Source organism: Acanthochromis polyacanthus, chromosome 19, assembly GCF_021347895.1.
Source record: "Acanthochromis polyacanthus isolate Apoly-LR-REF ecotype Palm Island chromosome 19, KAUST_Apoly_ChrSc, whole genome shotgun sequence".
Classification (NCBI taxonomy): Eukaryota; Metazoa; Chordata; class Actinopteri; family Pomacentridae; genus Acanthochromis; species Acanthochromis polyacanthus.
This window is the reverse complement of record NC_067131.1, coordinates 16,683,419-16,696,756: the sequence shown is the minus strand read 5'-3', so window position 1 is coordinate 16,696,756 and position 13,338 is coordinate 16,683,419. Positions and strand designations below refer to the sequence as shown.

General features: G+C 40.2%; 1 protein-coding gene across 1 annotated transcript in view; it reads right to left on the bottom strand.

The window, feature by feature from the left end:
• The window catches only part of LOC110953565 (cytohesin-3), a 45,068-nt gene that overhangs the window by 11,721 nt on the left and 20,009 nt on the right, over window positions 1-13,338 (bottom strand). Inside the window, exons 2-9 of the mRNA XM_022197646.2 lie at window positions 12,853-12,935; window positions 12,372-12,436; window positions 10,743-10,809; window positions 10,399-10,517; window positions 7,116-7,196; window positions 6,905-7,017; window positions 4,067-4,215; window positions 3,816-3,927 (exon numbers count right to left, since the gene is read on the bottom strand). Of these exons, the coding sequence (XP_022053338.1) occupies window positions 3,816-3,927; window positions 4,067-4,215; window positions 6,905-7,017; window positions 7,116-7,196; window positions 10,399-10,517; window positions 10,743-10,809; window positions 12,372-12,436; window positions 12,853-12,935 (789 nt within the window). The remainder of the gene's footprint in view (window positions 1-3,815; window positions 3,928-4,066; window positions 4,216-6,904; window positions 7,018-7,115; window positions 7,197-10,398; window positions 10,518-10,742; window positions 10,810-12,371; window positions 12,437-12,852; window positions 12,936-13,338) is intronic.

Genomic DNA, 13,338 nt, shown 5'->3' with positions numbered 1-13,338 from the left:
GCCATCACTTTTGAATTGTTGATTAACATAATTATTTAAAAAAACAAACTAATGAAATAGGGCTGGACAAAAATGATGGTACCCATAACTTAATATTTTGTTGCACAACCTTTTGAGGCAATCACTGCAATTAAACGATTTCTGTATTTGTCAATGAGCGTTCTGCAGCTGTCAACAGGTATTTTGGCCCACTCCTCATGAGCAAACAGCTCCAGTTGTCTCAGGTTTGATGGGGGTCTTCTCCAAATGGCATGTTTCAGCTCCTTCCACATATGTTCAATGGGATTCAGATCTGGGCTCATAGAAGGCCACTTTAGAATAGTCCAACGCTTTTCTCTCAGCCATTCTTGGGTGTTTTTGGCTGTGTGTTTTGGATCGTTGTCCTGTTGGAAGACCCATGACCTGCGACTGAGACCAAGCTTTCTGACACTAGGCAGCACATTTCTCTCCAGAATGCCTTGATAGTCTTCAGATTTCATCGTACCTTGCACACTTTCAAGACACCCTGTGCCAGATGCAGCAAAGCAGCCCCAAAACATTACTGAGCCTCCTCCATGTTTCACCGTAGGGACAGTGTTCTTTTCTTCGTATGCTTGGTTTTTGAGTCTATGAACATAGAGTTGATGTGCCTTACCAAAAAGCTCCAGTTTGGTCTCATCTGTCCAAAGGACATTCTCCCAGAAGCTTTGTGGCTTGTCAACATGCATTTTTGCAAATTCCAGTCTGGCTTTTTTATGAGTTTTTTTCAGCAGTGGTGTCCTCCTCGGTCGTCTCCCATGAAGTCCACTTTGGCTCAAACAACGACGAATGGTGCGATCTGACACTGATGTACCTTGGCCTTTGAGTTCACCTTTAATTTCTTTGGAGGTTGCTCTGGGCTCTTTGGATACAATTCCAACGATCCGTCTCTTCAATTTGTCATCAATTTTCCTCTTGCGGCCACGTCCAGGGAGGTTGGCTACTGTCCCGTGGGTCTTGAACTTCTGAATAATATGAGCCACTGTTGTCACAGGAACTTCAAGCTGTTTAGAGATGGTCTTATAGCCTTTACCTTTAAGATGTTTGTCTATCATTTTTTTTCGGATGTCCTGGGACAATTCTCTCCTTCGCTTTCTGTTGTCCATGTTCAGTGTGGTACACACCTTTTCACCAAACAGCAGGGTGACTACTTGTCTCCCTTTAAATAGGCAGACTGACTGATTATGAGTTTGGAAACACCTGTGATGTCAATTAAATGACACACCTGAGTTAATCATGTCACTCTGGTCAAATAGTTTTCAATCTTTTATAGAGGTACCATCATTTTTGTCCAGGCCTGTTTCATTAGTTTGTTTTTTTTAAATAATTATGTTAATCAGCAATTCAAAAGTAATGGCTGATTTTGATTATTTAATTTTCAATAAATTTTTATTTATTGTTACTTTTGTGAGTTTCAAGTGATTTCAGTGAGAATTGTGGGTTTTTCCTTCTTTAACTGAGGGGTACCAACAATTTTGTCCACGTGTGTATGTATATCTGTATCATTATATATGAACTTAGTGAAAAATTTTAATCTTTTAGCAGAACATAATGCATAGAAAGATGTCTCGTGTAACTAAGAAATGGCGTTGTCACATAGTTTGTTCAGCCGAGCAGCTCTGACTCTGCAGCAGCACATGTAGCAGAGTGTCAAAGCTGAGCAGACAGTGGTGCGGAGTCAAGTGGTGTCTTTGTAGTCAGGTACAATTCAACTAATTTGTAAAATGCATTGCTGGGAAATTAATAAACAATGACACGAAGTTTGAGTGTCCTTAAGAATACTGTGATTTCTGCATTCTGGTGAATGCTCATGCACCAATTTATGCCATCTGTGCGCGCGGAATTTTGTGCTTGCTAAAAATTGGACTCAGCATCACTCAGGCTCTTGTGTTTTAACATAACTGTTAACTCCTGCTACTGTGGCAATGCTAGAATGCACAATGTTAAAGGTTGAGTCTGCTATTTTGAGGAAAACATTAAGCTAGCATGTTTAGACAGTTAGCATTTCCCTCAATTTCCCATTCCCCTCCTCTTCTCCCTGTCCTGTGCTGGAATAGTTTTGTGAAGATCGGTCCTAGTCACATTGTTTCCTAGCCTAGCCATGCTAGACCCATGTTTCTGACGGCACAAGGGTCTAGGGAAGCTCGACAGGGAGGGAGGCAGGCTAAAAGGTTGTCTATCAAATTCCTCTGCAGCAGTTGGGTAAGTATACAACCAATCAATGCAACGAATAGGCTGACGTAGTTCCTAGAGCACCGGCGGATTGTGGCTAAGTCCCATTAGCTTCCCAACCAGCGGAGCCGCGGAGCCAACTGGTATGTTAAGGATTTGCCATATCCCGTCGGCATAAGTCCAAATACGTCTTTCTTCTCAATGAAACACTTCAGTGCCGTCCTTTGTTTATCTTTCAAGTTGAATTTTAGCTTCAAATCTTTAAGGGCTGTGGCCAAAGCCGAGTCGAAAGATAACTGTTTATTGTGCGCCGGTTGTTTCTGTCAGAATCGTCACGCCTCTGTCGTCACTTCGTTACGCCCGCCTTCTGACTCTACACTTCATGGTGATTCGTCCGGCCAGTTTTAAGAGCATCCAGCCTCGAGCCTTATGGAGGGTAACTAGACCCACCCTGGCAGAGAATTAAATTCGTTGCCGTGGGTTGTCTAACACGGCTAGGCTAATTGTTTCCCATTTACAGAGCTAGAAATTTGCACCAAAATTGCATTGTTTTTCAGATCAGACAGCCAGTGGACTCTGAGGAGATATTCACAAAAAGTATACTGGATTACAATCTCCAACTTAGCCTATGAGCAACTGAAGATTTAGCACCTGGTCACAGAAAAAAAAAAATCCTTTGCACATTATCACAAATCAAGTGGTGCTGTAGTTTGGTGACTACAAAAGGCCAAATCATGCTTTCAACATGTATCTGCAAGGGTGTCCATGATGTAAACTTCATGGTATGGACTGTATGCCCTGCAAGTGTGCCAACTGTGCCTATGGAAGTAAAACAAAACATGCTAGAAACAAATGCTTGTTATGAGGAGAGTCCGTACAAGGAGATCCTCAGTCATCCACACTTTTCTAATTCATCGTTTAAAGAGTTGTAGTTGAAGTAGTCGCTGCAGGACGCCACATTTTCCATCAACACAGCGGGAAGTTCTAAATCCTCCACATATCCGATGCTGTGTCCACCCACTGTGCTCGACACACCTCAGGAATAATCACTGACACGATCCTACTGTCAGATTTGTAACTAACTGCTATATCCTGTTAAAAAGTGCAAAGTCAGTCTTTTATGTCTTTCTTTGTGCTAAATATGAGGAGCAATGTGACTGACTGCAAAACACTGATCTGTACCTGCTGTAATATGAATAGAATTGCATCCATTGTCTGCTTTTTACATCAGTCTGTGTACAGAGATGTGGAAACCACAAATTTGCCTTCACATTGTTCTCAGTCCTCTCCTGGCTGACTGAAATCATCCCTCACCTGTTTTGTGAAGCAAATTAAACTCAGGCAGAGCAGTTATGTGAAGTTGGATGGCATAACACAGCTATTCACTGCTTTCTCTATTTTGAAATGAATTTATTTCACATATTTTACTTAACAGTGAAGTTTTTGCTGCCCAAGAGCTGTCGACCTTCAGCATGGCCACCTAAAAACTAGAAGTCACGCACAACATAAATAAACACATAGTTCAGCAGGAAAATTAAAATCACGTCTCATCAAAGTGATGTTAAGGCTCTGCTGACAGAAATCAACATCATCAAGGTTACTTCTGCGACTCTGAATGCACATACCGAGTTTTAAGAGCCAGCCTTCTCTGTCAGGGTTGAAGAATGTGTGCGTCAGATCGTTCCCGTCGTCCTCTGGGATTTTGAAGGGCTCGTTTTTGATGCTGTCGTAAAGGTTCTGCAGACGGAGGAGGGGAAACTATTAATCAAACTGGGAAAGAGCGATGGAAATGCTGCATTCGTATGGAGCGCATGTGACATAGTGATCACAGATATCAATCACCACACATGCAAACTCATTACATACAAATCCTCACCCTGAGAAGCTCCTCTGGCAGATCCCCTCCCTCATTGATGCCTCTGTTCATGGAGATAAAACGCTCGACTGGGGGCTTGTCTCTGACATTGGGGTTATGAAGGCTGGTGTTCAGCATGATGATGGCAAACGACAACACGTAGCAGGTATCTGGGAGAACAAGTGATTTACAACACGTTTACACCTGGTGGTAACACCCACTGTGTATCTGAATATCTATGTTTTTCTGACAAGAAAATAAGCCACACAACAAAACACAGGATAGGCCTGAGAACATATAACATGGTGTCATCAGCATATAGTCGTATTTCGTGTATTTCCATTTCTTCTTACACATATTTATTTGTCATATTTCTATTTGCACTCTAAAGCTTCCAAAGATGGATTTTTTTCTCTTGTAAACAATTTAAAGGCATTTCCTCAGTGTCAGACAGAGAAATGACAAGCATACTTCTTTCTACTTCAGTTTTTCCAAATTGTCTTTTAATATCTTTCAGGCTTCATTTGAAAAATGCGTGTGTCTGCGAGAGAAATGTGTCTGCGGGGGGAAGACGGGTTTACAGTCTCTCTACTGCGCGTTAATGTTCAGACTCACACGGGCCAGTGGCTGCCTGTAAATGAATCATTCATTCCCCTCTGTCTGTCTGCTCACTCTGACACACTTTGGTCCTGATTGTCCTGTGCTGCCTATTGTCTGCCTGCTCCTCTATAAAAAAAAGGAGCTTTGTACACAGTGTGGGGAAAGAGGTGCTGAAGCAAGAGGAATGTCAGCGTAGTCAAAAGAAAAAACTGATGAGCAGGATGAAGAGACAAACACGTTTCTTATGCTTGTGGTAATTAGAGGTCTTTGATGTGCACGGTTGCTGAAACGCATAAGACCCTGTGCTGAAATCTGCCCTGCACCCACACCGACCGACTCTCAAACACATAAATATGCATGCATACCTATGCGCAGATTGCACTTCAGACTTTATGGAACCACTGAAGAAAGAAGCGCACTTAATTCATCAAACTGCAGACTCGCGCTGACAAGGTCAAGCTGAATCATTTTGGAGGCTTTTATCCTACATGTTATCACTCTCTGCCAAAAATTCCCCGTGTGCAGGTGAATCACTGTTCATTTTTACATTTTAGCATTTGTATTTTCCCAGCTGTAGCTCAGCAGGTTGTCCACTGGCTTGGGCACATAACTTTAGAGTATCCGGCCTCTACGGGCCACATGCTCCTTCTACAATATTGTTAACAATAGGTCACTCTGAAACCTCTTCAATTATTCACTGACTGTTGTAGTTGTAGGTTTTGTTGATCACAAGTCCGTGTATCACTCGGTCAGGTTGAGCATTCCTGAATAATGGATGACTCTTGTTTGTTGCTGCTTGTTTGCTCATCTGCTACAGTAGCCCAACCTGGAATCTGCAGTCACTTTTAATCTGGTTAGTCCTCACTGAGCTTTAGTTACAGTAACTCTTTGGCTTAATGACTAAAATGCATTAGAAAAAAACAGGCCATCACTCATGCATCCTCTAATAGACCCCCAGGCAGTATTTCTGTTGGCACATTAGACTAGACTGCTAGTCAGTGCACTATATACAGACAAGCCAGCTATTGTTTATCCCCGTGATTCACAATCAGGACTACTCGTACCCGAGGCCGTTTCATACTTTTACAGTTTCCAATTAGGAAAATCAGCCAAATTTCATTAAACTGATTATGATTTGATTTAAAAAGTCAGCAGTGTCAGTGCATGAAACACAAATAGCAAAAAAAAGCAAAGCAGTTAGCTGAAAGTAGTGGATTAATGATTGATCTAATTAGCTAGAAATAAATGTAGCGGAATAAAAGGTTAGAAAACATTATTAAACACCTGAATGTAATGGATTAAATGGTTAGCTCAAAGTAATACATAAAAGTTGTGGATTAAATGGATATTTATGAACAATAAGCAACTAAAACTAATGTAATGGATGTGTAGCTAAAGGTGATAGAATTAATGTTAGCTAAAATTAATATACAGCCAAAAAGCAATGTTAGCTTACAATACTTGTAAAAAAAACAGTTACAAGTAATAGAATAAATGCTAGGTAAAATGAATACGCAGTTAAAGGCAATAGAATAAATGTTAGCTAAAATTAATATACAACTCAAAGTAATAGGATAAATGTTAGCTAAAATTAATAACAAGCTATAAATAATAGAATAATACTAGCTCAAATTAAGTAATATGGATTGTATGATTATCTAAAAGGAATATTTTGCTAAAAAAAAGTGAATATTAAGCAACTAAAATTTATGGAAAATGTGTTAGCTAAAAGTAAAAAACAACTAAAAGTAACATGCTAGCTGAAAGTAATAAGCAGCTTAAATGGATTAAATGGTTAATTAAAAGTAACAATTTGCTAAAAGTAATAGATCAAATGGTTAAAATAGCTAACACTTACTAAAAATAACCCATAACTACTTAAAATAGTTAGCTAAATATTGGATATAGATAGGTTCAGTATAGTACAGCATGTTTCCAAACTTTATGGCTTCTTACAAGACACAGTGTGAAATCAGGGTCACATTCAGATGTCTATGAGTTGTTCATAGCGCCACCAAAATGATTTTCCCCTCCAAACTTCTCAGACTTAATAATAATGAAAATTTTACCAAACTGTCTTAAACACTGACTGGACAATTGTATGAAAAAATACATTGTAATATTTGCTTTCATACAAATGATAGTGTCCAGTAATGTCCAGGTTGTAATGAAATTTGGAAATGGCTGGTGGTGATAAAGAGGATGAACTGGAGCTCATCTGACAAGCCTGAAACTACAAAGACCTGCTGTGACTCTGACCTGTCGACTGGAAGACTCCAGGGTTACACTGGCAGTACCGTGAGGCAAAGGCTTCCATCATACGGTCAATCTTCTGGGCTTCACCTGGCAAACGGAAACTCCACAGAAACTGCCTACAGATACAAGACAGAGGTGTTAGAGTGCACACAATGTAAGCCGTTGGAATTATTATAACTTCTTTTTCAGTATTTGTGCTAATCACTCCTCTGACCGTAGTGCTTGGACGAGGTTTAGGTCTGCAAACTCATGCAGCTCCACAAAAGCCTGAAGCACCTTGATGTTGAAGTCATCCCTGGTGGAAAAGAACAAAAAAAAACTCAGGTTTCCACTATAGTTCAACATTTTAGCCATTTCTTTTCACAGTACTATCCACAAGATATCATAACCCCTCTGCAAACAGCTCAGTAGACAGGGTGGGGAAAACCATATTTATTCCATGAAAATTTCTCAACCTGAATTCCCTTTTCTCTGCATTCCTATCGTGTTTGTGCCCTTATTCATATCAGACGCTGTGCAGGTCTGGAAGCAATTGAAACAGCTGGCCGATGCCGAGTGTCTCTCCACCCCGAGGGCTGGGGAGGAACGGTGTGCAGGCCTGATGAAAAACAGCTAAACACCCACACAGGCTCCTTTCTGTCAGAGGTCTGTTTGGCTATTGGAGGCTTTTCAGAGGAAAAGTCAACAGTTGCTGTCAGACTGCGGTCACAGCTTCTCTCTGATCATATTTATTGTACGCCAAAGTCCGTGATCCTGGCCCGTCTTTGTATTGTCTATTGTTCAAAATCAGACTGGGAATTTTCTAACTTTTTTGTGTTTTTCGTAGAACGACACTGGCTCACCAGAAACTAACAACAAACTCTTATTGCAATAACATTCTTGGATCATTCTGAGGATGACTTGGGGTGGTTTCCTTCGCGCTTATTTGTGTTTCTGAGTCTGCATAGTGTTTGCGAACGCATTGTGCCTTATACTGTCGTCTGCACCCAAATAAAATGAATCCTGTCCTGTGAGAGTTATGTGATATTGCTGTAGGCTCTTTCATCACACAGAAACTTGAAACACAGAGTGCTGTTTGTAAAGCTGCCACAAAAATTGCATATGGGTGGTAACAGTGAGGGTACTGTATGCGACAAACAAAGTTCATTTATACAGGAACATAAAAAAGTCGCCAGAAATCTCTTCCCACAGCTCCATCTCCTTTCGCTGGGTCCCCCCTCCTGTTTTTCCCCTCTTCATCTCCCGCTCCGCTCAGCATGTAATGATAGGTTCCTGCTTCTTGCATAAGCTTAATTAGTGATAATTACTGAGCGTAAACCCTCAGCCTGCGTTTAGTGTGATTTCCAGTGGTAGGTGGCCTCTTTGATGATGCTCCTTGAATAAAGCCTATTGGCACTGAGAGGAGTCCCCAGAGTCCCCTCTCTCTGCCCTTCAGCCTCATTCACAGTGTATGTTCATTGATTAAGCTGTTGTCAGACTACATCTGTCCACTGATGCACAAGCAGCAGTTGTACTCAGGTAAGCTAGCACAGTTTTGATTTCCTGCATGAACTAAAATACAGTGAGGGTCAGACAGCAGAGCAAAGGGTCTGAATATTCCAGCTTTTGCTACATTACTTTTGCCAAACATTCTCCATGCCGGTAGACAAAACGACATTTCATTTAGCTTGTTCGCACAGCAGTTCAAACCTAGCTCCAAATTTAGCTTGGATCGTGTCCATGAGTGGAGGGAAGCCGGCCAAAAATGCGGATTCATTCATCACCTGCAGATAAACTATTACCTGAAAATGACAGCTAGAATGTGATTCTCCTGTATCTTGTATGTGTTTTTGGCTGCAAGGACTTGTAGATGGTACATATGTTCAGGCGCTTGAACATTGCAGACACCACAAACATGCTTCCATAAGATACCACATCTGAGCATGCCAGAGTTACAGTGGGTACACTGACATCTGTAACAGCTTTGAAATGCTAAGATTTTTCCCCTAGTTAGTTCACTTTGAAGGTGCACTATGCGAAATGTTAGGCATGAATATAGAATTAATATAGCGGAAAATAACCGTCTGCAATGTAAGAATGAAAAACACAATGCAGAGTAATGGTGTCCTGAATAGATAATGAAGACATGCATGCTAGTGCATGTGAGTCCCTCCCTTTGAAACCACTGGCCTCCTCATGCCAAAAGACACAGTGAGAGTGAGCTTTGATGCTGTACTGTCAAAGCACAAGTGCAATCCGCTGCATTAAGCCACTGCTCCAAAAATGAAAAGAATTGAAAAACCAAGTATTACTATGATATTTGTACTGTAATTTATGTATTTCAGCTATGTGTCAGACTCTGTACTGCTGCTTTGAGGCCTCCCTCTGCTTCATCTCCACTTCTGTCTGTTCTGTCCAGGTTTTGTGTGTTTGCTCCAGTTCATCCAGGGGTGGACACAGACACACTGAGCGGAACTGATTATATATATCGAAGTGAATTTAAGGTTATTTGGGCTAGCAAATACTCGCTGCAGCCATTCAATGCATTTGGCTAATCTAAAGTGGGATAATGGTTGTGACTGGATTATTTTTTGCAGGCACTCATGTACAAAGCCTCTGTGACTATACATTAAGCACCAAAGGAGGGTGTGGCCAGTGCACCCGGCATCCACTGAACCTTTAATTCTATAATTTTACTTTTGCATGAATGCCGCTCTCAATTATTTTTAGGAGTCATCTTGTTCTCTCTTTAAAAATCAAGTTTGTCAAGTTCTTCAATGACATTTTGTTATTGTACGCAACAAAATCAGACTACTAATTATTCTACGAGCCTTCGAGATGTTTGTGATTCTTATTTTCTCTGTGACATTTCTCTGGTGGCATTTGCAGTTCTGTCTGCTCAAAGATCATCAATCAATCACAAAGAGCATCTTGAAAATTTACATAATCTTTGCTCACTGCAGGCATCACCCTGACCAGTATATGTATATCAGCTGGTACTATATTACTCCAGAGATATTAGTGGTGAAGTAAATTTGAGCTCATATGCTCCACATATGCAATGATGAGTGTCATAATTAGTGTTTCTTTTATAAACTAAACCTTTGATGCTCATTCTCTTGCACCTCCCTCTTCTTGGTTTTGGCTCAGTTTCATTTGCCTCTGTTATATATGGTGTGTCTATCTCATCTCACCTCCAGATAACACCATCCATCTCCCTAGTCTCATGGCTGTCTCAGACAGTGGCAGGACTTTGCACTTTCTTCATTACCCAGCAGTCTGGCCTGAGATGTGACGAACTGGATGCTTGTTTTACTACCAGCTATAACTCCACATGAGTGGACTATGACAAAACACCCACACTGCCTCAAAGATTTATGTTGGAGGGGGGGTCAATCATGTTCTCCCTCTTTAATCAGTAAATCCAGTCCATAATTTCCTTCTTTAATCACAGAGGTGGGCGTAAATCTCTCGTAAGGAGGCCTTACTCCCTCCGCCTGATAGATGCTCTGTCTCACCGCTCGCCTAAGTAGTCTCCGATGACGGTCTTGTTGAGGCCCTCGCCTTTGTAGAGGAACTGAGCGATGTCTTCGGGAGTGTGCTGAAGGAGGTCGTTCTCCAGCAGGAACTGGATTCCCTGGAGAGGAAGAGGAGGAAACAGGATGGCTGTTCATCTCAATCACGGCTGGATGATGGAAACTGACAAGATTTCACAGCTGAGAATGGATCGCTCTTCACTCCGGCACAGAAAATCATTCATGTCAAGGCTGCCGAGACGCTGTGGTGGTTTATGATGGAAGCATGAGGCTCTTACAGAACCAAAAAAAATAAAATGAAAAACTCAAATAACACAGGCGAGTACCTTTTTGGGATCCATATTGAATTTCTTCCTGCCCATGGCGATCTGTTTGTTTCTCTGGGATGTTTTACTGGAACACAAATTTCACACAGAGACTTACTTTATTTACCTTAAACAACACTAAACATGACAGATTGTTAAGCATCTCGATGTCAAACATCATAATTTACTGAAGAGATTATTTCCTACCACATCTGTTGCACTCATTATGTGAATGTGTGTCCCTGCTTGACTCTAATCTCTAAAACATACACACAAGCCCAATAAAACACATCGACAGACATGAAATGTGTGTAATGAAGGTGACAGACAGAGCAGACATGACCTTACTGACAAATAAAACACACCGTGGACTCCCAACGATTTATCAAAGCAGAGCACGGCTGATTGATTTATAAGATCAAAGACGCTACATTGATTGTTCAAACCCTTATGTGCTGCAGAACGGTGCTGGTGACATTTCATTTTAACGAAAAGTGTAATAACTTATCTATACAAACAGCCAGGTAGATATGGTTGATATGGCAACCGTGCACCCATATATAGTCCCATCCTGTCCAGGTACAGCTGCTTTATCACATCTTTTATACCATCCAGAACAAAAAGCAGCTTGTTATTGAGCTGACTGACCAAACATGCAAATCCTAAACCCAACTTAAATGCCGGCAACGAGTCAAACAAGAGCTGCAGTTCCTGTGAAGTCTATTTAGAGCTAAAGGTAAAAAAAAAACCAATATTACTGTTATGTAGCAGTGTAGAGATTACAAAGGTCATGTTCTTGTATTTGATGGCATTTTATGGGCTTTTTAATGACGTGTGAAACAGCATCATTCTAAAAATCTATTCTACTTTTGTTGTTGTTGTTGTTGTTTTCTACTGGGTGTTTTAGATTCTGCATTTTATAAAATTACTTTTCAGTCAAAGCAGAAGGATTCCGGATTCAATATATGTACATTTTCTTTCGGGGTCAACTAACATGGTATTCTCAGGACTGGTACTGATTACTATTAAAATGCAATAAAGGAGAAACTCTGAAACTTGGATACTATAATTGAGAAAGATTTACATTTACAGTGAAAATGAAAATTTTGGTGCCAAAATTTAGGGAAACACAAACACAAAACTTAACTGAATTATTTTTTTTCCATATGTTTCAGTAAAAGATCAGAAGTAACAGGACTGCAAAAGGTTGAGGCTGCATCAGAGCCAAAGTAGCACACAGTTCATCTATTTTATTAGGAATCAGTTAAAAAAAACTCATTAATAATCAGAAAAGTACTCAGATTCAATAATCAGTCGAGCAGAGAGACTTCAGGACACATTTCTGCCATTAAATGCACAATAAAATTCACCAGAAAATATAATTTAACATCTAAAAAGATCAAAAGAACATGGAAATACCAAATGAGTCATTGAATTAATAACAAAAAAGAATGTCATTGCTTGAGGCCTGGTGTTATTGTGTTTCTAGATGAATTTATAGACAATACCAGGTTCTAGGCAAGTCTGCCCGCACTAATTAAAGCCAACAAGAGAAGATTAAGTGAACTACCGTGAATATATTGGACAAGTTAGTATTATATACCCAAACTAAATAAATATAAACAAAGCATCTCCCTTTCAGTCACCTACCTTTCTCCAACACACGTCAGCTGCTCGATCTCCGTCATGACTTCTGCTATCTCAAACTTCAACCTCTAAGATAGAAAGAGAGCAAAGCTGTTGGTTTTCTTTCTTTACACTGAAACAATGTGAAGCCCGCAGCATGAAATGAGGCTTAGAATGAGCTGTATGCAGCGGACAGTTCATCACTTTTATGAGCAAACTGGGTGAGCAAAGATGCACAGTACTGTAGGTCTATTTGCATTACTTACTGCATGCAAATAGACTCGCAGAGCGGCGGCAGATGGGCAAAGCAAATAAAAATAAGAGGCCATAGATAATGACTAACTATATTAAGTGCATACTGATTGCTTTTTTTATTCATTTAACAGCAACAATATTAATATATACATGACATTTATTGGAAAAATCGGGATGTTACAATAATCTCTAAAGAGCAGAGGTCTTCCTAATGCATCCTGTAGATACAGTTACATGTGCAAACACACACCTCAATATCATCGAGCAGCTCTCTCTTCCTCCGCCGAATGTTTGATAGCTCATCCCTCTCCTCCAGGGACAGATCCTCAGGAACTGAAACACATGATGGGAAAAACACAGCAGAACTTTAGTCCCATTTGTACACAGCTCACCTCTCTATTCTCATTTAGCTCTTATTGCTTCCTGCACAACAGATAAAGAAAGATCACAAGTAACAGGATTGCAAAAGGTTGAGGAAAACAGACACGAAGCCCAAATCCAATCTAATATCCATGCTGTAAAAAAGAAGTCTGTAAACAAAAATAAATAAATAAAAATGCAAAAATCTGGCAGCAAAGGTTAAAAAAAACACATACATTAAAAATTATGGAATTCTGTCACATCCAAAAAATGTGAAATCTTTGAAAAAAAAAATTAACAGCAAATTAGTAAAATAATTACATTTTTAGCCTATTAAACTACAGATAAACAGCAGTATTTCATGGGCACACATTAT